This window comes from Acomys minous (genome assembly GCF_964271855.1).
Source record: "Acomys minous genome assembly, chromosome: 3".
Lineage (NCBI taxonomy): Eukaryota > Metazoa > Chordata > Mammalia > Rodentia > Muridae > Acomys > Acomys minous.
The window spans coordinates 20669249-20692671 of record NC_140485.1 but is presented as its reverse complement, the minus strand read 5'-3'; the positions used below and the strand labels follow the sequence as shown (position 1 = coordinate 20692671).

The 23423-nt window shown below is 48.9% G+C and overlaps 1 protein-coding gene across 1 annotated transcript; it reads right to left on the bottom strand.

Moving 5' to 3' along the window:
* Positions 1 to 542: 542 nt before the first annotated feature.
* Positions 543 to 22966, bottom strand: LOC311594833 (uncharacterized protein). Its single transcript, XM_084776900.1, has 4 exons — positions 22934 to 22966; positions 19657 to 19753; positions 16619 to 16682; positions 543 to 1686 (listed from the first exon to the last, which is right to left on the bottom strand). Exons 2-4 carry the CDS (start codon positions 19706 to 19708, stop codon positions 1410 to 1412), a joined length of 393 nt encoding a protein of 130 aa, XP_084633026.1. The 5' UTR covers positions 19709 to 19753; positions 22934 to 22966; the 3' UTR covers positions 543 to 1409.
* Positions 22967 to 23423: the final 457 nt, after the last annotated feature.

Here is a 23423-nt window from a genome sequence, read left to right as displayed (position 1 = left end):
GATAAGCACCTTGAATTGTCATTTTACTTTATTTTGGTAAAAGTGGAAGCAATACAGGTAACTTAAGGCGCAGCAGGGTTGCGAGACTCAGGGTCCTTAAAGCCTTAGCAGGAAATGTGGCTACAGGAGTTCACACAAAATTCACCCAGTCTCCGAATTCCCAGAAAGACACAACATCAACTACGGAGATGAATGTCTTCCATCTTATTCTGAAATTTCTCCTTGCCTTCCTGACTCCCAACACAGTGGAGGAAGAAAATAAACTTCTATAAAAACATGCAAAAGGCCATTTTACCTTCCCTTAACTTAAGCAAACCTAACATTAATAATAAATGAAAATTAGTTGGTAAAGGAAACAGCTTTCCTCCTGGCTTCTTTTGAAACACGTCTCCTTTTACTTTTCTTTAACCTACAAATGGAGGCTTGGAATGGATGAGTTTGGCAGTGTGAAAGCTTAGAAGATATAAACAAGGCTGTGTCCCCTCCCCTCCCCTCCCCTCCCCTCCCTTCCCCCCCCCCCCCTTCCCTCTCCTCCCTTCCCCAGTGTCTCAGTAAACACCTCAGCTCATAGTCTGGCCTTTTTCTGCTCCTTGGGGGTGGGGACTGAGGAGGTCAAGGGCCAGGGTGGAGTTGGGGTGCCCCGCCGTAAAGGGGAGAAAAGGACAAGAAGAGAAGAAGGGAGTCATTTGGCAAACCCCCAGCAAGGGTACATAAGGCCACGCCCCACATACACACACCACACACAGTGGAATCAAGCTCAAGAATAAGAGAGAATCAGAGAGAGAGAGACAGAGAGAGACAGAGACACAGAGAGAGAGACAGAGAGAGAGAGAGACAGAGAGAGAGAGACAGAGAGAGGGAGAGGGAGAGAGAGACTCTACATCAGAAAAAAATATATTTTCTGGTTTGATGTCAGCTCCCAGAACTGGCTCCAAATTGCCCACAGCGATATTGGGCCCCTGCCCACTCAGCAGGCAGAGTGTGTATCCAGCCAGCAACTGGCTTTTAATAAAACAACAAGACACTGTCCCTTTACTCAGGCTATCCTGGGAATGGACCCCTTTTCCCTGGCCCCACGAAACGTCCTTCCACCCCCAGGCGCAGGAGCAGCTCCTACACGCGCCCCTTCTGGCATTCCCTTGGCTCTGCCGCGTCTCCAGGGTTCCCGCCCAGTGTGCTGGCTCCTCCTTCTGCCTTCAGACCCTGTCTGCTTATCCGGGCCCCAGTTCGGTATGGATAGCCGAGTCCTGGATGCACTCAGCTGAGAGGGAGGCACTCCTCGTCAGACCTCACAGGAGACCTGCTTCCAGCTTAAAAAGAGACCAGTAGGAAAGGCCTGGATTCTATCCCCAAATCTGCTCTGCTCCATGTGGGGTTTTGAACACGCTGCTGTAGGTGTGGCTAGGCTCTCAGCTTGGAACGTGAGCGGCGGGGTGCTTAGAGAACAGTAAAGTGTTGAGCTCCAAAGGGCACTGGAGCCTAGGTGTGACAACTACGTTAGTCACAACCAAATGATGATCAGAGCTGATAGCGAAGGCCCGCGAGGATTCTGGGGCTCCCTCCAAGCTGGGAGAGTGTGCTGTCCATGCCCGTACTTGTGCTTGCTGAGGAGTTGTGGGGAGGAGATGGGAGGAAGGAGTGCGACAGATGTCCTGGTTTCTTCTCTCCCTCAGAGATGTTCCATGGCTTTGGAAAAGAAGAGAGAGGAAGTCAATGGAGGAACATCTGGGCGTGAGGATGGAGTCAGAGTTGGGAATTTTGTCTCCTGGGGCACAGCCCAGATCCACCCCCCACCCCCCAGAACAGCAGGGTCCTGCCAGGAAGCAGGGTGTAGCAGCCAACATCTGAGAGGAGGATGCTGCAGAAGACTAGCCAGGGTGACCGGAGAGCTGTTCAGATGGCAACTTCAGAGCAAAGAGTGCAGAAGGCCCCAATAAATCAAAAAACAAACAAACAAACAAACAAACAAAAACCCCCGCAATGGTAGAATGGTAGAGCCTTTGCCGGAGAGCAATAGCTGAAGTTCTTGTGAGCAAAAGGAACAGCTCAGAGGGGAGCATGAGAGGCTCCTTGGAGGAATCCCTGGGGTCAAGGGGGAATCTGGATTCCAAGCTGGAGAGTCAAATCCAGCCCAGGACAGCATTCGCCACTGTTGTCATGCTTTACCATACCACTAAGCTCAGGATTACCGAGGCAAGGAGGGCACTCTGTGCACAGACACATCCCCACTTTCACTGAAGGACAAGGCACCTAGATTACCGTCCCTGGGCCCAGTGGGAGAAGCAGTGTTTTGAAAGTATGTCAGACTAAGGAAGAGGAAAAGCTGTGGGTTACAGGTTATTGAAAGAGTGATGCCTGGCATGGGGGGGGGGGCGGGGGGTTCGAGGCTGTCGTGTACAACTATAGTAAGTGCCCAGACAAGAATCTGTTGAGAAAGGCAAGCAAACATAAAATTCAGTCCAGGAGGGCAGCTGGGCAGAGTGGATGGGTGACCCCCAAGGTCAGTCAGCAGGTGTGGATAACCCATCTGGATGGCTGGGTTAGTGTTAAAGGGTAAGGTCAAAACCAATTAATTACCGGCTCTTAGACCGTGAAGGGGGACAGACAAGAGTCAAGAATGCTCAGGCTGAAGTACAGGCTGGGACAGGGCAGTGCTCAGGGCTCTCCCACAGCTGCTCTGGTCAGGTCGGTCAGGCACTGCGTGTAAAAGGGCTGCCTGGGTCTCAGCCAGAAGGGAACAGGTGTCCCTCCAGGAGCAACAGGCATGGCGGGGAAGGCTCCTCTTTGCGAAAGCAAGTCTCCCCCATTCAGTTAGTCATAGTGCAGTTCTCAGAGTGAGACAGCAGGCTCATACTCTGGGTTCTCTCCTCATCACAGCTTTGCCACTCTGGGGCCTGGGCTAGCCTACACCTCTGACTTCTGTGAGAAGCAGCTTCAGAGCTCGGCAGGCAGAAGAAGTCCTGCTGATGTAACTGCTCTGAGCTCAGCTGTGCCGATAGCCAGCGGGTCTTTAGACGTGCTTTAGAACATCCTCCAAGGCAGAGGTTCTTCTTCTTTTTTCTTTTTTCAAGAAGATTATGAATCTTAGCTTCTATCCCAAAAAGTAAATGGGGGTGGTGGCGTGAGGGGGTGGAGTGCACAGACTCAAGACAAGATCTCAGTCCCAGAAGGTTTCTAAAGCTGGTTGGCCGGTAGACCAAAAGGAACAGGGCTTTGCATATGCAAATGCTTGACAAAAAAGAGCCAGAGATACACAATTGCAATTTAGCTTCCTCCTTGCCTAGTTAAAGAATCATAAGAAGGAGGAGGAGGAGGAGGAGGAGGAGGAGGAGGAGGAGGAGGAGGAGGACTGGAGAGACAGACATGAGTGGTATTGGACTTAACTGGTCTCAGCTACCATAGAGACTGAGGTAGAGGTTATAAATTCTAGCCCTGACTCAAAAAAAAAAAAAAGGCGCAGAGGACTGGGGATGGGGTGTTGCTGTAGAAGCATGAACAGCTGAGCTTGAATCCCTAGCACCCACATAAAGATAGGGGCACGAGGGGTGCACAGCATGCCTCTAGCATTGTGGGAGAAGGAGTGGGGTCCCCTGGGGGCTGCAGCCCTGGAGGACAGCGAGTTCCAGGTTCTGTGAGCCCTGTCTCAAGTGAATTAGATGGAGCTTGGCAGAAAAGGACACCGAATGCCTTCCTCGGCTTCCACAGACCTGCGTGGAGGAGCCATGCACACGTACATATACATAACACACACACACACACACACACACACACACGTACACACACGCAAACTAGAAACACAGGGGATGGGAAATGAGGAAGGTGATCCTCAGTTCCTGGGAAGGACAGTAAGTGACCAGCCTAGCCACAGATGAAAGCCTCTAGAAGGCTTGTTGTTAGGTATAAAATAATTAAACAGTGGGAAGTCCACTCCCGGAAAAAAAAATTGTCAAAACTGCAAAAATTGTGTGAGTTTTGTAAAAAGTAGATGGCTTGATGGGAATTCTTGGACTCTTCTATACTTATCAGGCACAGGGATTGAAAGCATTTCAGGAAGAACATAGTGATCCATATTGGTTTGGTTCATTCGAATGTGAATCTCCTATAACAGGTTAATTAAGCAGGGCATAAATGAGTGATTAAGGTTGATCGCATCAATTTCATCAAGGCAGTGAATAAAGTTCTTCAAAATACTCTCCCTTTTTAAACGGACAAATATGGACTTGATGAAATTTGATTTAAAAAAAAAAAGATTCCCAACTGATTGAAAACAGATGCCCGGATAGAACGCTGAACACTTTGAAATCGTGCGATGGAGACTGTTAAATCTCCATTAGGGACCTCCATCTTCCCAGCCTAGCTTTGCTGGTGTCCTTGGGGAAGCGCGTGGGCTGGTGGTATTGCTAGGGTCATGTGAGTCAGGTATGTGACTTCACACTCGTGCTGTCATCTATCAGCTGAGACCCTGCTCTGGTCATGTGGCCTGGTGTTAGAAGCACAGACCCTTATGGCCTTGACCTCATCTCCCTACTGTAGTCTTGTGACGTTGGTCAAGTCACCCCACCACCCTGAGCCTCAGCTTTCTCATTGTGAACTTCATGTTCGAAGACCTGAAATAAAAATGTGGAAAGCAGCTGGGGTGGTGACACATACCTGTGACCCCAGCACTCAGGAGGCAGAGGTAGGTGGATCTCTGTGAGTTTGAAGCCAAGCTGGTTTAAAAAGGGAGCCCAGGACAGCCAAGGAAACACAGAGAAACCCTGTCTCGAAAAACTAAACCAAGCCAAAACAAAACAACAGGATGAAACAGGAAATCCAAACCAACACCAAAAAATATTCAGTTGTAACATTTTTTAAAGAAAAATACTGAGAATTTAAAAATCAACCAACAGAAGTGTACTGGTTCAGGCATGGCCAGTTGGGCAGCTGCCTTGGTGAAAAAAACTCAGATTGAACAATGACTCTGTAAAAGCAAAGACACCAGCATGCTCTCGGGGCTAGGAGTCAGGGCTCAGGTGGAATTTTCTGGCACCTGAGGGTGTAAATGGGAGTTATACTGCAAGATGGGAATCCAGGCACCAAGCACTCTCTGCTTGGCAGGAACAGTTATACAGAAGCGTTCAGTGAGAGTTTAGAGCGATTGTCTGGCCCTGAGAACAGAACACATCCAGTGATTTAAGTGTCATGGACTTGATGGCATTCAGTAATGGGGCATAAGTCTTTTTGTTTTCTTTTGTTCTGCTTTTAAGACAAAATTTCTCTGTGTAGCCTTGGCTGTCTTAGATGCACTTTGTAGACCAGGCTGGCCTTGAACTCACAAAGATCTGCCTGCCTCTGCCTCCCTGAGTGCTGTGATTAAAGACGTGCACCACCACACCCAACTGGCGTAGAAAAATGGAAAAAGACAGCAGGAAATTCAAGACAAACAATTTATAAAACGTGGAAAGATCTTTGAACTCATAAACAACCAAAAACATGAAATAAAAACAGTAAGACACCGTGTGTCTCCCAGAGTGGCTTCCACACTCTTTTTTTGTTACCATCACACAATAGTGGAGGTAGAGTACTTTCTACAGAAAGGAGTGCTATTTAGTTCACAGCTCTGACTGCTGACTAGCAGGGCATCAGCGCTGGCTCTGGTGAGCTGGCACGGCAAAGAGGTTCAAAGAAGGGGCCAGGTTCCCACCTAGCAACTGTTCTTTCAAGGACTGATCCAGTCCCAGGAGAGCTGACACAGTCCTGTGAGAATAAAGATGGAGCTGGAGTGCTCAGCATCCCAAACTGCCTCCCACTAGGCTCCACCCCTTAAAGACCCCACTCCCTCGGCACAGCTCTGCTAAGTCAAACTTCTAGGACTTGAACCACTGGGGGCTGGCTGAGCCATAGCCACATTGTAGCTAAGGGTGAGACCATAGTAAGCACAAGTGTTCAGAGACAAGGACCACAGTGTAGGCGGGAACTTTTGTTACACATGCTGGGCCGGACTCCCTATGTTCCTGTACTAGCTGTGGCATCAAGTTTGGGGCCTTATTCACCAGTAGTTTCCCTGCCCATTCACTGAAGAGAGCCGTAGCTTCTGCTTCTGAGGGACATGCTTCAAGGAACTTTCTGTGTAGTCACACACAATTGATCCCAATACGTTTGTAAAATGAAAAGCATCTTTTACATTTGAATTTAATAATTAATTAATTAATTAATTTTTGCTCTTGAGACAGGGGTCTCGCATAACTGAGGCTGGTCCAGAACTTTCTATGAAGCCAACAGTAACCTTAAATTTCTAATCCTCCTGCCTTCATTGCCCCAGTTCTAGGATCACGGGTGTGTGTACGCTGCCACGCTTAGCTTATATAGTCCAAGGGGTTGAATCTAGTGTCTTGCAGGTTAGGCAAGCACACTATCAGCTAGCCATGTCCCTGGCCCTAGCCTTACATAAAGAGGAGGGAAAAGCCCATTGTTAAATTTCTTTCTTTATGGTAGTTGTCAATAATGGTGGACTTACAGGTAGGTGAATTTCTTCTTTGGGGGAGGATGGAAGCTGCTGGAAGCTCCATGCTGCCTGAAGTAGTACAAGGACATGATTACATCAGCCTGGACCAGATGTGGCTCTTCAGGGGCTGTGGCACCTGTCCACACATATCGGATGGGTGTCAGGTTCCAGAGAGGCCTGATTCAGCCTTCAAATCTCCTGCCTCTCCCATACAAGACCACGAGGAAGAAAACCAGCATGGACTTGGGTCCTCAGAGGAGATTCAAGGCATCTGTCCAGGGGATATCAACAGACAACACCCTACCTTAGTGACGTCTACTGCTGTGTGAGACTTAAGGTCCCTTGTCCTTCCTCCTTTCTGTCATCCTTCTGTGTTACGTTGTTTGTTGGAATATTTGCATGTAGGGCAGGCGGCAGGAATGCTTATCTTCAAAGCTGCAGGGACTAGTCATTTGGGAGCAGATGAGGAGAAGCAGGGTTTAAAACGTGACAGATCAGCAGAAACCCGTGACAGATCAGCAGAACTGCAGAGAAGGCGCAGAAGTCAAGAGTGAACGCTGCTCTTCCAGAGGACCAGGATTCAGTTCCCAGTTGCAGGTAGCTTACAACTTCCTGTGACTCCAGTGCTGGGGACGATCTGATGCTTCCTCCTGGCCTCTGCTGACACCTGTACCCAACTGTGTGACTCTCTCTCTCTCTCTCTCTCTCTCTCTCTCTCTCTGAAATATAAATCTTTCGCTTCTTAAAAATATGATAAAATGAAAAGCTTAGTACACAGTATTTCTGAAGTGAGAAGCAATCCCCACACATTAAACCGTATATAAGAATGTCATTTCCCAGGCTAGGGTTCTGAGCCTGGTGATTACATGTAATTCATCAAAAGCAGAGGAGAAAACCCAGAGTGGAGAGTAGAGGTTAACACATTCAAGGAGCAAGACCAACGTGTTATTTGGAGTCAACGAGGAGAGACAGACTATTTGGTAATTGGTGGTGGGACAACAGGGCCAAAAAGAATACAAAGTGCATTCTATAGACAAATAAAGCTGACATGGATCAAACACATAAATGTGAAAAATGAAACAGAGATAACTAGAAGAAGAAAATATGGCTTTCTGCTTTGTAGGGAGGAATAGTTTTAAATGTACAAACATAGATGCAAAACAGAAACGAGAAAAAAAACTGATTAAATCGATTGCATTTTAAAAAGTGAAACTTTGGGCTGTCAAGACGGCTCACCTACTATGTGAGGAACAGAGCTCAGGTCCCAGGCACCCACAGCTATGTCAGGGGGTGTGGTAGCCTGTCTGTAACTTCAGCACTCAGTAGGCAGACACAGAGGAACCCCAGGGACAAGCTGCCTAGCCAGACAGCTATGATGGAGAGACTGTGTTCAGAGAGATCTACCTCAGAAAGGCGCTAGATGAAGGTCCAGTGTAGCTCAGGGCTTGAGAAGGCGGAGTCCTTCATGGCGGGAAGAAAAGGCAAAAGTCACACAGACAGCTGCGGCTCCTGAGTGTAAACAAATCAGGAGACAGATAGCAGGAAAGGTGCCCGCATGGCCCTTTCTCCTTTCCTCTTTTTAGTCAATCCGGAATCCCAGTGCATGGGATGATGCCACCTACATGCAGGGTGGGTCTGCCTTCCTAAGTTAAACTTCTCTGGAAACACCTTCAGAGACATTCTAAAACGCACTCAAGTTGACACTGAAAGGGTACTCATCACCATCCTGATGGTGGCCAAACCTACCAGAAACACACACAAAAATCACCTGCAAAAGTTGCTTAAGATCAGTATCTCAGACAAAGCGGCAAAATCCGTGGCTTCCAGAAATCAATCAATTAAACAACAGCAGCCTAAGTATCCCATACAAAGCTGGGCAAAGAGTAGCACTGACCAGATGTGACGATTAAGTCTGTTACCTTAGACCACTCAGCCGCCCTGGTACCTGAGGTGTGCAGACTGAAATACAGTGTCGTATGCCTTTGAAGAGATGCTTTGCACCACAGAATGGAAGGGGGGGGGGGGGAAGCAACTGAAATCTACCCCAAAACATCACTTCAGGACTGTCGATTTTTTTTCTCATGTACTGTATCCAAAATATGTCCAGAAACTGCATCCTTCCTCCTATTGCTTGCTTGTAAAATAGAGCAATTATGGTAGAGCATGATTTGACTGCATCTATCAAAACTCCTAAGGCTTATCCCCTACCTGAGAGTCCAGCCTCTGAGAGCTCACAGAAAGGCCTGCTCAAGCAGGTGTGAGCCGCGTGCACCCACAAAGCTTTTTAGGCAGCATCGCTTGTATTCACTGAAGACTAAACACAGCCCCGAAAGTCTGACAGTCTGCAACTGGTTAAATAAACAGTGGCGAGGCACACAGCTCTTCATGCAATGAACTGAAGTGTCCTACCTTGTGTGTGTGCGTGTGCGTGTGCGTGTGCGTGTGCGTGTGCGTGTGTGTGTGTGTGTGTGTGTGTGTGTGTCAAAAATAGCTCCATTGGATCCTGGGCAGTACGACAGCAGTGGAGAGGCAGAGGCAGGGGCCGGCAAGGTGGCTCATTAGCTAAAGGTACTTGCCACAAAAACCTGGTGACCTGAGTTTGAGCTCCCAAAGCTCACTTGAAGGTGGAAGGGGAGAAACACCACCACAGAGATGTCCTCTGGCCACAGAGATGTCCCCTGGCCACAGAGATGTCCTCCGGCATGTTGTGTCACACGAGCCGCTTCCCCCATGTCACGCATACATACAACGCACATAAAAGTATCTCAAAACAACAGACACAGGCAGAAAGGGCCCTTCTCTGCACATTAGCTTGGATCTTTGCTATACAATGTGTATAGGTTATCTATTAAAATACAGTTAAATTTGTAAAATAAAAAACCCATGTCCTTTTTTTTCCCCCTCAGCAGTGGGCAGATTCTACATTGGAGCACACGCCATCCACTTTAGAGTTCTGGCAGGTCACATTGCTTGGTGAGTGCCCAAGGGGTAGGGCACAATGGAGAAGTTCCCTCTATGCTGTCCCGGAGCCACACCTCGGCTCTGTATGAACTAAGTACACATTAGCAACCTTTCCGCTTACTTACATCCTCTTAGGGGGGAAGCAGAGCAGAGCGTGGTGTTAAAAGTTGACAAACCCAAGTGTGCCAGCTGCTGGCCAGGCTCAGGACTTGGAGGCGTTAATTGATGGTGAATGCGTTTATGGCCAGGGCCCTTTTCACAGCTCAGGGTCACCTCATTCTAGGTTCAGGTTAAAAATAAACCGCCCACCGTTTTTCTTTCCTGCCCCATTCTGAAAACGGCACCAATAGAGGCTTCCCCACCATGACCCCAGTGAGCATGAACCCACTGTGGCCCTGACAGTTCTGACCAGCCATTGTGGCTTTGTGCTCTGTTATAGCACCGAGACACTCAGCTGCTGGTCTGCCTTTGGACTCAGAGCGCTTGTGGGTGACTGCTGTGTGCCAAGCCCCAAGCAGGATGGGCTTGGCACACCCTCTTTGGTTCCTCCAGCAAAAGTCTAGAATGAAGAACAGAGCCATTCCGGGTTTCACGGAGGGGGTTGGCTGACCAAGCGTCCAGCTGTCATCTTGTAAAGGAGGTGGCAGTGTGGCTGTCAGGGGCCTGGCCAGCTGCCTGTGGGTGTCAACAGTGAATTCCCTTGCCCCTGGGCTCAGGCACTGGCTTTCCTGGTCTGGCACTAGCCAGCCGGTTACTGGTTGCTCCTTCCCTGTCTGCCTTCCTCTGAACCCTGCCAGGAGGCGGGTGGTGGTCAGGCAGGCCCAAGCTGAGAGTCTGTGCTGCTCTGCAGAGGACTGAGCAGCCAGGAGGCAGGAAAACAGCACAGAAGGAAATTCCAGAGACAGCTTACAAAAGGCTGTGGGGAAAGATGGCAGCCTTTTTGTCTACCTGAGCTTTGCTTAGCCAGGACAGCATGCTCTGAAAAGCCCACTGCCTTACCTGAGAGAGGACCACACTACACTAACGACCCATAAAAGATGGGCAGAGATCTCACCTCAGGTCTTCTCGATCTTCTGTCTTGGAGCTGGGCCACAGGGGAGACATGGCACACCTCCAGGCCTCCTGTGTCTACATTTTAATAAACTGTCTCCATCCCTGTAACCATTTGTGTGTCTCTGTATAGTTCATTATGAAAAGGAGAGGCCCAGCTGGGCAATGGTGGCACACACCTTTAATCCCAGCAGAGGCAGCTGGATTGCTGTGAGATCGAGGCCAGCCTGGTCTACAAAGTGAGTCCAGGACAGTCAAGGCTACACAGAGAGACCTTGTCTTGAAAAACCAAAAAAAAAAAAAAAAAGGAGAGGCCCAGGAGCCTGGACACTCCCAAATCTACCCTCTAGTCAAGCAGTTCAGTTCTCAGCCTGTGGCTCACAACCCCTTTGGGGTCACATATCAGATATCCTGCATATCAGATATTTACATTATGATTCATAGCAATAGAAAAATTACAGTTATGAAGCATCAAAGAAAATAATGTTATGGTTGGGGTCACCACACCAGGAGGAACTATGTTAAAGGGTTACAGCATTAGGAAGGTTGAGAACCACTGCTCTAGATGCATGTCAGTCAATGACAGAAACACACGGATGTAGCGCCTCAGTCACTTTGCTGTTGCTCTGACAAGCCACCACGACCAAAGCAGCTGGTAGAAGAAAGCTTCTCTCTGGGCTTACAGGACTCTACAGGACTAGAGTCTGCAGTCCTGGAGCGGAGCAGCAGGAAGAGCTGAGAGCTCACATCTTGATCTGAAAACAGGAGGCAGAAACCACTCTGGAAATGGTGTGCTTTTGGGATCCACAAAGCCCACTTCCTATAGCACATGCCCTCCAACAAGGCCACACCTCCTAATCCTTCCCAGACAGTTCCACCAAATAGGGACCAAGTATTCAAACATTCATCCTAAACAGTCACTCAGACTTTTTTAAAGATGAGCTAGTCAGTTGACCTTCACGCTTTTAACCCCAGCATTGAAGAGGCAGATGCAGAAGGTTTTCAGAGCGTATGAGTAGTTCTTTAGAGAGTTCCAGTAGAGCCGTGGCTACATAATGAGACTCTGTCTCAAAAAGAAAAAAAAAGGGGGGGGGGCAGAGATGAAGGGCTGGAAAGAAGGCTCAGTGGTTAAGAGCACTGACTGCTCTTTCAGAGAACGTGGGTTCAACTCCCAGCACCCACATGTAGCTAACACCTGTGTATAACTCCAGTTCCAGGGAATCCAACATTCTCACACAGACATACATGCAAGCAAAACACTAATATACATAAAACAAACAAACTAATTAATTAATTTAAAAAGTTTAAAAGAGGAGCAACAACTATATTTTTTTGAAAAAAGGAAAGAAAGAATGAATGAAAATAAAGATGAACTACTAACAAATGCTAGGGCCTGAAATGGTTCCTGTGAGCCTGTGAGCATGCTGTGTCCACTGGGACTTTGTGTGTGCCTGTTCGTGGTGTGTGTGTATGTGTGTGTGTGTGCGCGTGCTTGCGCGCACGTGCACATGCATACTCGCGCCTATTCATGTATGTTTTCACACTTACAAATGCGTATATAAGCATGTCTAAGTGCTCACATGTGAATGTGTTAAGTGTTAACAAGTGTGCACATCCTTGAACCCCAAGCAAAAGAGAGCACCCCGTGGCTGCTTGAGTCACTCCTGCTCTGCCTAGAATCCTGTTCTGAGAATGGACCCAGTCCTCCAACTTTTAGACAAAGAAAGACCAGGAGAAAAACAGAGGCCTGCTGTGTAAGACCAAACATCTGGGTGCCCAGAGTGGCTATCTGAGCTGCAGTCTGGAGCAGAGGTGTCACCAGTGGGGCATGTGGCAGACCCCTCAGTGGACATAGAGACAGCTTTCCGTTGTTGCTGGGATGCTGTGGGCATTTGGTTTGAGCTGAATCCTGGTTCAGTGTCCGGGGGCGGGAGAGGGGGCACGGGGTTTGGGGGTATGACACTCATTGGCTTTGGCTGGGCAGAGAGCAGCTTCCAGCATTTCTGGTTAAGCCCAGAGGAGAGACAGCTTTCTGAAAGGAAGGAGAGAGGGGGAGAGTCACGAGAGGGACCTGGGAGAAGCCTTAAGAAACGTATGAAGAGTCAAAGTGCAGAACACTCAGCTCACTGAATTGTTTCTTTCCTGGAGGCTACAATTCATGGGCAGGTAGCCAGCAGCCACATTAGGATATGAAATGTAATCTGTTTATAATAAGTTTGCAATCGGGCTCTTGTTGGTACAGAGCATGTAGAGGGTGCCACAACCCATGGTGACGGGACCCTTGCCTGATGTCCACAGCGAGCTCATCTGAGCTGGCAAGCCACTGTCAAGTCCAGCCTCCCGCACACCTCTTTGCTTGGCCTTCTCTATCTCTCTGGAGGAGATAAACACGTTACCGAAGACGACAGCTGGGGTGGCTGAGCGCCAGCCCCAGCTGCTTCTCCCTCCCCCGTAGCTGCCGGAGGGCAGCTACAGAAGCAAAGAAGCAAATTGACCTCTGCAGGTTGGAAGGCACCCCACGGGTCACCCAGTCCCACTGATACAGGAAGCTGGGTCCCTTACACCAGCATCCTCCTGCGGGGGGGGGGGGGGGGGGGGGAGTGGTCCTGAGCAAGGCAGCAGCCCTGGCAGTTCCTGGCCACCTCTGGCCCTTGAAGGCATTGTTCTCACAGTGTCTGGGCTTCCCTGGGTCACTGCTTTCCAGAACAACAGTGAGTGAAAACAGCAGCCAGTGCAGCTGAGGCACTTGCTGCAGGCCTGCTGGCGTCTAACCACTTTGCACACTTCATCTTGGTGTACTCAGCAAATCTCCAGGGGGATGTTGGTCACCATTTTGTAAATGTGGAGTGTAAAGGGTTCTAACAGCATGCCTACGTTCTCAGTGTCGGTAGAGTCTGGATTTGAGCCCAGGCTTTCCTAGCTCCAGAATCCAAGCAGCTACCATGACCAGTGTCTTCCTTCCACCCTGACCCCCACGCCTTCTCCCAAAGCTAAACATCCCAGAACTGACACTGGACTGTCTAAGACTGATTCTAGAATCTTCTTCAGACCTCTTCAAACTCTGATCCCCAGAGGACGTTCCTCCTCTCCATTCAAAACCGAGCAAATAAACCCTATAGAGAAAAGGAAAGGGGAAAAGCAAGGGCAACAGAGCCACACAGATCTACTTGCCATTCTGTGTTCCCCTCTTACCAACTGTGAGTCACCTGTTCAGTCTCTCTAAATCACCAGTGCCCCCATCTAGAAGCAGAGAGCACACTCCCACGGGGCTGCGGTAAGAATTAAATGAATTCAGCCAGGCCTGGTGTCTCAGTCCTGAAATCACACCTACTGGGTTGGGGGAGGGGGGGCGGGGGCGCGGAGCTGAGGCAGGAGGATCATATTAAGCTCAAGGTTTGCTTGGGCTACAGAGTGAGTTCAAGGTTAACCATGGAACTCAGTGAGCACCTGTCTCAGGAAGAAAAGTAAAGAGGACAGGGACGTGTAGCTCCTTGGTCCTCAGTACTGTAAAAAGTTAAGTGGGGTAAAACCTACAGAATGACCAGGTCTGGGTTTGCACGCGACCACAGCTCTAGTGAGGATGTGGTGACAAAAGTGATTTGGCTCAGAAGACACGGGGACTGATCTGGCCAGCACCCGGCTTTGACAGTGATAGAAGGGTAACACCCAAGACTCCCTGACCCCAAGAGATTTGGCACACAGCACACAGACCTGAAGCTCTAGGGACCACATGTGGCTGTGTGTTTCTAACTCTACTGCCCCTCCTGGTGGGGATGATGCTGAAGATGGGCTTTGGAGGGAAGGGGGCTGGAGAAAGTGCAGGATGTGGGGGCACTGATGGAGAAGGCATATCCCTGAAAGCAGACAGTGAGACTCCCCATGCAGCCATGGTCAGAGGCTCTTTCGCTGGGCCTCGGGGGCTGCCCACCTTTCACAGGTGGTGCGTAAACCACCCCAAGATACGTTGTATAAAGATAAAGTTTTACAGGGAAAAAAAAAAACCCTGTGTCGTCTTGAAACCCAGCATTCTCCAAGTCGCCTCCCAGTCCTTCTCCTAATGGTCTGTCTTCTGTTCATCACTCCTAGACGCCTTCCCAACCTATCAGTTCACCTAGCTTTATTTAACCTTTGTAACAGGTGTTGCTAACTGATGTCATGTGTCTATTCCTTGTTTATATTATTGTCTTTCACCACTTGTTGGCTGAAAAAAAAACCTACTGATAATCATCCTGAAATGACTCATAATTCAGAGACTAGGTTCACTAAACAGAGACTGAGGTTAAGGAGAAAAAAAAATGAAGAAAACATTTTACAAGCTCAACTTGTGTTTTAGGTAGCTCTAAATTTTTCCTTCCTTTCATCTTTCTTCCTAGATTTAGTTATCTTATAAGTTTGGGTGTTTTGCCCTACATGTGTGTGCACCACTTGCCTGCCTGGTGCCTGCAGAAGTCAGAAGAGAACATCGTATCTCCTGGAACTGTAGCAACAGACAGTTAAGAGCAGCCATGTGGGTGCTAGGAATTGAACCAAGTTCTCTACAAGAGCAACAAGTGCTTTTAAATACCGAGCCAACTCCAACCCTACTAGTTTTAATTGTCACCTTGGCACAGCCTGCAAAGGGAGTCTTAGTTGAGGGACTGCCTGGATCAGATTGTCCTGAGACCGTGCCTATATGGGGAATGTCTTGTTAACTCATGTAAGAGATCCCAGCCTACTGTGGGTGTCATCATCCCCTGGGCCAGTGCTCCTGCACTGTGTGAGAAAGCTAATGATGCATGACGCAGAACAAGCCTGCTAACAACAACAATTCTTTAGGGTTTCTGCTTCAAACACCTGTTTCTGTCCTGACCTCCTTCAACAATGGACTGTAACCTGTAAGAGTCAATGGACAAATACTCAGCAATTGAAAGGGATGAATTGTGAAATGTGAATAGACCCCAAACACAGCACACAGAAAGAAAGGCCCAGGCAGAGATGAGGGCACAGTTCCTACTTCCGTTCATCACACGACAATGTAGAGCAGGTAAAGCTAATCTAGGCTTGCTTGCTTGTTTGTTTTTATTTAAAGAAAAACAATATTTGCCTTAAGAGGTGTTTGGAGGCAGAGATCAAGTGAGAAGGACTTATTTGACAAGTATCCATAAGAAAGGTGACAACTTCCACTTTCAGGAAGTTGGAGACGTTCTTGTCCCTTCTTCCTGCGGAGCATCACTAAAAAGTGTGCATATTATTATGCAGGGAAAATACAAAAAGCTTGGAAGGAGGAGAGATGACAGGCTGACTAGCAACCTGGGGACAGAGGACCAGCATGGCAGACATTCTTGTTACAGTAATTTGTATCCGTTCGGCCTACAAAGCAAATAACTGACACAGGGAGTCTGAAATGTACATTAAAGCTGCCAGCACTTCGCCGGGCAGAGTCTAAACTGATTCTAATCTACTCGTAAACTAAACAAACTACTCTAAACCTTGTAACATACATATATTCCAAGCACTTGCCACTATGACCCATGGGCTGGTCCTCATCAAGTCCCAACTTTCTCCTCCTCCAGGAAGTCCCGCCTCCCACTTCCTGTCCTGCCCAGCTGATGGGCTAAACAGCGCTTTGTTGACAGTTGATACACTCACTCAGCATTCCTACACACATTCTCTCTGTTCATTTTGTCTCACACGTAACAGGCACGGGCCTGAAGAAGGTGACTAAGGAGACTGCCAGGGCAAACCTACTTTAAGAATGTAGAAAGGGGCGTCCTACAAGAACAGAGGGCCTGAGGCAGTAACTTCCACTCCAGCCTCCACTACAGAAAACACGTAAGCTCCCCCCCCCCCCCCCCCCCCCCCCGTGAGCAAAGGCTAACTGGGAAGCCTAGCGTCCCACTATCTCCCTGGGAACTTCTCTGCTCGCCCACCCTCACCAAGTTCGTGTTGAAGAAAACTGACTAGAGAGATGAGACTTTACATCCATGTCCAAGGGCAACAGGCTTCCCTGGGGGCAGGTAGACAGACAACGTCAGGGAGCCTGCGCTTCTGACCTACCAGCAACCGGTAGCCTTTCTCTTTGGGTATCAACAGAAACTGCAGGAGAACCTGGTCTTCCGCCCTTACCTGGCCTTCTGCCCTTACCTGGCAATAACGAGTTGGTCTTCACTCTCCAATGTCTCCTGGGTGAGCTCTGTAAGGAAGCCAGCTAAGATGGAAGACAAAAATATAAGATCCCCAAATATCAAGATTTTGATGGAAAATACTTGTGCTAAAAATCCAGGGATATTTTAAACTGAATGGGGGCGGGGCAGGGAGGACAATAAATTCTAATACTGGAATGCAATATTATCTGACAAACTTTTTTCTTCAAGACAGGGTTTCTCTGTGTAGCCTTGGCTGTCGTAGAACTCACTCTGTAGACCAGGCTGGCCAGAAACTCAGAGATCCTCCTCCCTCTGCCTCCCTTAGTGCTGGGATCAAAGGTGTACATAAAAGGTGTGGTGCACCACCATACCCGGCCCCATCTGACAAGCATTTTAATTTTAAAGCATCTGTCGCAAGAATGTTGCAAAGAACAATGACAGTACTCTTGTATTTGTGAAACAAATTTCAAAAATAGGAGAAACATGGAAACCTAAGGTCTGAAAATGCCATAAACAAAACTATACACACACACAGACATCAGGAGTTTGGGGGAGCAACTTAACACCTCTGATGGCTAAATATAAGGAAAAGAGGGGAAAACTAATGAATGGGGTGATAGCACAATAGGGAATAAACTGAACGAAAGATAGGCTGGGGTTGGGGAGTGGACGGGGCCCCAGAAACCTATGGGGCTATAACCAATATCTACCTCTTAGGGTACTGGAGTTCTGAAACAGGAAGGAAGGGGAACAGAATAAAAATTACACAATGAAATAATGGCTCAAGTGTCCCCAAATTTAATAAAACACATTAGCTTATAGATTTAAAAAAAAATCTAGGCAACCCATTTACAGTAGTGTCAAAAATAGAAAATATGGGCCAGTGAGAAGGCCCAGTGAGGAAAGGCATTTGCTGCCAAGTCTGAACACCTGAGCTAAATTTCTCAGGGTCCAACCCACTTCAGAGAACTAACTCCTCAAAGTTTTCCTCTGACATCCACGAGCATATAGTGGCACACACACACACACACACACACACACACACACACTGAATGTGATCTTTAAAAAAAAAGTGTCAGTGAAGATGAAAGCTGAATACATATTGACAACCACGATGAGACGCCATAAATGCACTCGTGGGATGGGGGGGGGGCTGTGGGGGGACAAATCCAGCATTTGGACCAAGCACCAGCCCGGACCAGAGCAGAGGAGTTGTTCTCCAGACCAGTGGGGTTCAGAACTAACAAAGTCTGTTCAAATCCTCACTAGAGAATCTGTCTCAATTCTGCCTGCCATGCCCCATTGATCCACTTTCCCAGTCCCCTCTCCCCAGGGCCTCTGTGACACCAGCTGTCTTCTTCTGCCTCTGTCAAGAGCAAGCCCTGCTGTTCCAGGCAGCAGCGGGGGCTCCAGTTTAAAAATAATCTACTAAACCATTAAATGCTCAGTTCTCTGTCCTTCCTTTCCTTTCAGTGCTGGGGAAAGTAGCACTGTGTCTAACTGAAGCAGAGGTTGAAAATGCAAGGCACAGACTAAGCCACCACTCCAGACAGTTCTCAGAGGACCAAACCTCTGGCCACAGGTGGGGGAAGGGGGTCCAGTGAGGCCGAGAAAGATGCTGTATTAGTGAGAAGCCAATGACCTGTGTTGGGAGCCCTGAGGTTTTTGTCTATGGAAGCAACAAGTAAACATTCTCCAGGTGGGGCTGAAAGGGGTGAAAGTCTTGAGGAAGTGTTTTGCACTTTTACTGTCCTGGTTCCCACAGGACAGCCTGAACACCCAGGCCTGTGAGGGCCTTCTTTTATTATTATTGTGTTTAAGTGGGCTGTCAGTTCATAAACAGAGCTGTCAGCCTAGAAGCTCCGTGGAAGCCCAGAGCTCCACTGCATAAGTGAGAATGTTTAACCTTGGCTGGCTGGGATTCTAGCTAATGGAGCAGGACACAGGCTCATGGCGGCCTCAGCCAGCGCATGGATCTACTGGGCCTGGTCAAACTCCAGAATGGGCTTAACTGACTCAAGACGCCTAGTTCAGGAGGGCAGTTCTCCTTTTCTTCAAAGTTTTCTTGAAACTGAGGGACAAGGAGGAGGAGGGGGAGGAGGAGAGAGAAGAGAGGAGAGGAGAGGCGAGGAGGGAAGGGGAGGGGAGGGGAGGGGAGGGGAGGGGAGATGGGGACTCAGAAGACAGAGTTGTCCCTGGAGATGAGTATTACTAAAGATTCACAAATGAAGCAATTTTCTAGTAACAAAATAAACATTATTAAATTGTCCTTACAAGGTGGCAAATTGGTACAAGAGCACTTTGTTGTTCTTTTCAATGAGCCTCAGCCGAGCTGCACATTAAAATGCACCCTGTGGAGAATGTATTATTTATTTCTGTGCCCTGCCTCCCTGCCTGGCTGGTTTTTCCTTCAAGACCTGCACATGTTATCCACACCCACCCTGGAGCTGGGCTAGGGCTGCCTGGGGCATTGTCCTCTGCACTGACTTCTCCACCCCGGGCCCAGGATAAGGGAGACAGAGCCTTATTCTCACACCTGGGTGCTGGGACTCAGCACACCATCTGCACCGTAGGATAATAACTGGTGCTAGCTAGCCTGAGAGTCACTTTCTGGGGATCCTGTTCCTGGAGGATGAGAAAGGTGCTGAATGCTACCAACCTGGGGGGTCCCTTTCTCTTCTGCCCCTCATTTTACCAGGCTATGAAACTAAAGATAGGGTTCGGTGCTTGTGAGCTGTGTCTCAGCTGGGTTTGTAGTTTTCAAAGTTGGCAGAACCACTGTAACACATAAAAGTGGCCATCTATTTTGGGGATGTGGGTACCAGGGTGTTTATTGAGCTAGTCTGAATGCTTTCCCCGCCCCCCCCCTTGAAGATCTGATGTCTCAACCAAAGAAAAGTCCCCTATGAAACCTAGTCCCTCCCCACTCATAGGAGCGACCGCCTTCTTGGTGTCTCTTGCTCCTTTTGCTGAAGAAATCAACCGGAACCCACAGTGGGGGCCCTCCCCGTTTTGTCCAGAACAGCCGCTGCTCACCGGTCCTTTGGCTCGCTGGTGGCACGGGAGGCTTCTGGGTGCAGGATGACATGGTTTCCAAGGTTTGACTCAACCCTTGCCCCTGCTGCAATCCTGCCTGCACCAAACAGAAAGGAAGACCCGTAAGAATAGGAGAAATGCTCTCCGCTGTCATTAAAAGTGAACCCGGTGCAACAAAAAAATCCAAACAGTCTCAGGTTCAAGAAGAACACACCACTAGGGAAAACCCACGGTGACACTGGCTCTCCTCTTCACTTAAGAACCATCGATCTAAATTAAGTAACAACAACAACAACAACAAGAGCTGTTTCCTATGCCATTTGCCCAGCTTCTGCCACCAGTGTTCGGCCTGAACCAATTTCCATGCTTGAGTTATTAGCTTATGAAAATAGGCACAAAAGGGGGGAACTGTGCACAGATTCCCCCCCCCCCCCACCGCTGCATTATTACTCATGGCTATGGCTGAGTGGGTCCCAGCACAAAGACGTGTTATTCCGCCTGCCAGTCTCTCAGTTTTGAACAAAATGCAGCTCGCTAATGGGTTCTGCCTCATATACCTTTCTGTAATCATTACGTTGCCATTCTCTGTAATTTATCCTGTTTTTTTTTTTTTCACCAAGAGTGTGTGCATTAGTCAGGCGCGCACATGTCTTGTAAGTCCCCTTTCATTTGTGGCTGGAAAGAAAGGTCATGGAGCTGCCAGTCACTTGGGGCAAGCACCCATAATGTACCCATTATGCCCCAGACCTTGGCAATATTTGGAAATAGTAATGGATGGCTGTGAATAGAATCTGAAAACCCCGTGAGCCGGGTCAGCGATGGGAATGATGAAGGGAATTTGAAGGCAGTCAAGAGGAGATGGAATCAGGTGGGGGGTGGGGGGCGGGGCGTCCACCCATCCCAGCTTGGCGTCTGTTTGGGCAACATGAGGGACCACACTTCCCTCACCCAATCGGAGACACCTGCTTATGGGGCTGAGTGGTTTCAAGTTTTCCACTTGAACTCCTATAGTGCTGGCTATAGCCTGTTATTTCATCAATTTCTAACTTGTGCTCAGAAGTGCTACTTCAGGACTTGGGGAGATGGCGCGGTAGATAAAGCCCTTGCTACTCATGCTTGAGAACCCAAGGTCAGATCTCCCATGCCAACCCCAAAAGCCAGGTGTGGCAATGGAAGGAACCCAGTTGTGTGTCCCTTATAGGTGCACGGGAAAAGCACATGCGCTGCCACACACGGTCATGCATGTGTGTACGCAAACATTTTTTTTTTCCCCAAAGAAAGAAGAGCTGTCCTATACTAGCTTGAGCCAAGTGTGTAAAGGAACCGAGTGCCATGCTGCTTTTGGAAACCCCAGAATTGGTTGTGGAAATCGAGACCTGTCAATGTTCATTTAGGAGGTGGGGTGGGGGTGGGGGGGCAGGGGTGACAGCTAAAATTGCCAGTGAAGAAAACAATTAGGCAAAAGAACTTGAGACTACACAGGAAAAGCTGGGCCACCCAATTTTCAAGCACTAAGTCTGAAATTGCTAGCACTGGCTACTAAGCAGGTTTACGTGGGGCTGGGCACCTTGCAAGCGAGTGGCCCTAGAGCAGCCAGGGAGAAGGCTATGGAGCACCTCACTTCACCAGGGTAGCAGAATTCTCCACCGGGTTCTTCCCAAGTTGACTCCATGCCATTGACTCTTGTGTACAACAACTGTGCTCTTTCCTCTTCCTGGAAGTGCTAATGAATGCTTTGGTTTTAATCTTTCTCTTCATTTAGACTGAGCTCGATTCTGCCCCCCACCCCCACCCCCACCCCCCACCCCAGGAAGCTGCTCTAATCCCGCAAGCTGGCCACTCTCCTTCCTGCTCAGCAGAGCTCAAGCCTCTCTAAGGGGCCCTCTCCTGTCAGGTGGCCTGAGGGCCTACCTTGTCTAGTTTAGACTCAGCCTCTGGGCCTCTCCATAACACTCAATGCTCTCGGAGCCATTACCCACCTCTCTGGGGCCCAGCAGCAGATGTGAGGTTAGCTCAACCCCGGAAGTCCTGACAGAACCATAGGCACATCACATTTCCAAGATAGAGTGTGTTGGAGAGGCTGCCGGGTTTGACCGGATTTAGCAAGACAGCATGCTCAGAAGATCTTTAGAGCATGTATAGCCCAACCCCATTCGCTTTATTTTTGGTCAAAAATCTCTCACTGGCCTGGAACTTGCTAAAGGAGCTGTGGGGATCTGCCTGCCTCTGCCTGCCCAGAGCACAGCCTTTCTCTATGTGGGTGCTTGCGTGACAAGTACCTTATCAATTTAAGTATCTCCTCAGCCCTTTGCCCTCCTTATAAGAAATGAAGGAAATGAAGAAGTAAGAAAAGCAAGAAATGAAGTGAAGTGCTGTATGGAGACCCACGTTGCCAGGGTAGTGGACTAAGGCAGGAAGCAGCGTCTCTTTACTCCGCTTGCCCACTGTCCGCAGTATCCCCACCCAAGGCCCCCTCTTCCTCTTTCCCAGTGCTAGCGAAAAACCATCAGATCCTGCTGACCAGAGGACAACCTGAACTCACAGGCTTTACCCAGAGGCCACGGAAGGTAGAAAAAAACAAAAAACAAAAAAAGGCCTTCATGCAGCTGCACAGGAATGGTAGGCCTCTGGGACACAGCTCTGAGTCACAGTGACGGGCGAGGATACATCACAGATGGCCCCATATGGCTGCGAGACCTAGGTGGCTGCTAAGCTGTCAGAGGAGAAGTGAGAGGGCCACCTGGGGACAAACCTGAGCAAACATACCCCTCCTTGTCTTACCACACTTGAGTTATGACCAGCATGAGTTATGGGCCACATCTTACTAGGTGTGTGCTTATCACTGTATCCCCACATCCATGCCTGGGTCATAGGATGGTTGATGTAATCAGCCTGATGGGATCTAGCGTTACCTAGGAGACAGGCCTCTGGATAATGCCTGTGAGGTGGGAAGACTTTCCTTAACTGTAGGTAACACTGTGCTGTGGGTGAATTAACCGACAAGCTGAGCATCAGCGTTCACGCCCCTCCCCCCTCGGCTTCCTGACTGAACGTGCAATGTGATCTGTCACTTCAAGCTCCTTCCGCCAGCCCTTCCCCCACCAAGATGGATTGTGAGGCAGAAATAAGTCTATCCTGCCTTAAACTGCTTCTTCTTACATATTTGGCTGTAGCAACAAGAACAGTTGCTAATGCTGGTGGCTTCGTTTAAGTCACCTCTGTATTGTTAAGTATCTTCCCACTGCTGTGTAATACAATCTCCAGGCTGTTAACTCACTTGCAAAACTGAGACTCTACAGCCGATGACCCTTCACTGTCCACGCCCCCTCCCCCAGGCTCCCCGGCAGCTGCCACTCTACACCTCTGAATTTAACTGCTGTAAGCACTCCATACTAGAAGAGTCAGACAATACAATCTTCCACTGTTCTGTACACCAGAATTCCACATGTGACTAATCTTCATTCATGGTACCTGGGCTCAACTAAAACCCAAGCTGCTGGGCACTCCTGTGAGGGGAAGAACTTTCTCAAGCAAGTTAGAGGACCTGTCGTTCTCAACAGAGGCTCACACAGGTGCAGGAAGGTCGGCTCACCACCCCCAGCCAACACTGTCCATCAAACGTCTGTATTCTCTGTGCGCCTCATATCCTCATGTGCCAGACTGCTGTTTCGAAACCATCAGCAAACCCAAGCTGCGCAGAACCCAGAAGTATGTGGTGCCCACTTAATGGGAGAGGGCTGTGGGTTTTTTGTTTGTTTGTTTTGTTT

What these genes read in the sequence shown, in the direction of transcription:
- LOC311594833 (XM_084776900.1), bottom strand. Translation starts at nt 19,708, where the DNA reads ATGTCATCCTGCACCCAGAAGCCTCCCGTGCCACCAGCGAGCCAAAGG. An exon ending in ACCAGCGAGCCAAAGGACCG is followed by an intron (nt 16,683 to 19,656) that starts GTGAGCAGCGGC and finishes CTTCCATCTTAG; the next exon opens with CTGGCTTCCTTACAGAGCTC. An exon ending in GACCAACTCGTTATTGCCAG is followed by an intron (nt 1,687 to 16,618) that starts GTAAGGGCAGAA and finishes TCTTTTCCAAAG; the next exon opens with CCATGGAACATCTCTGAGGG.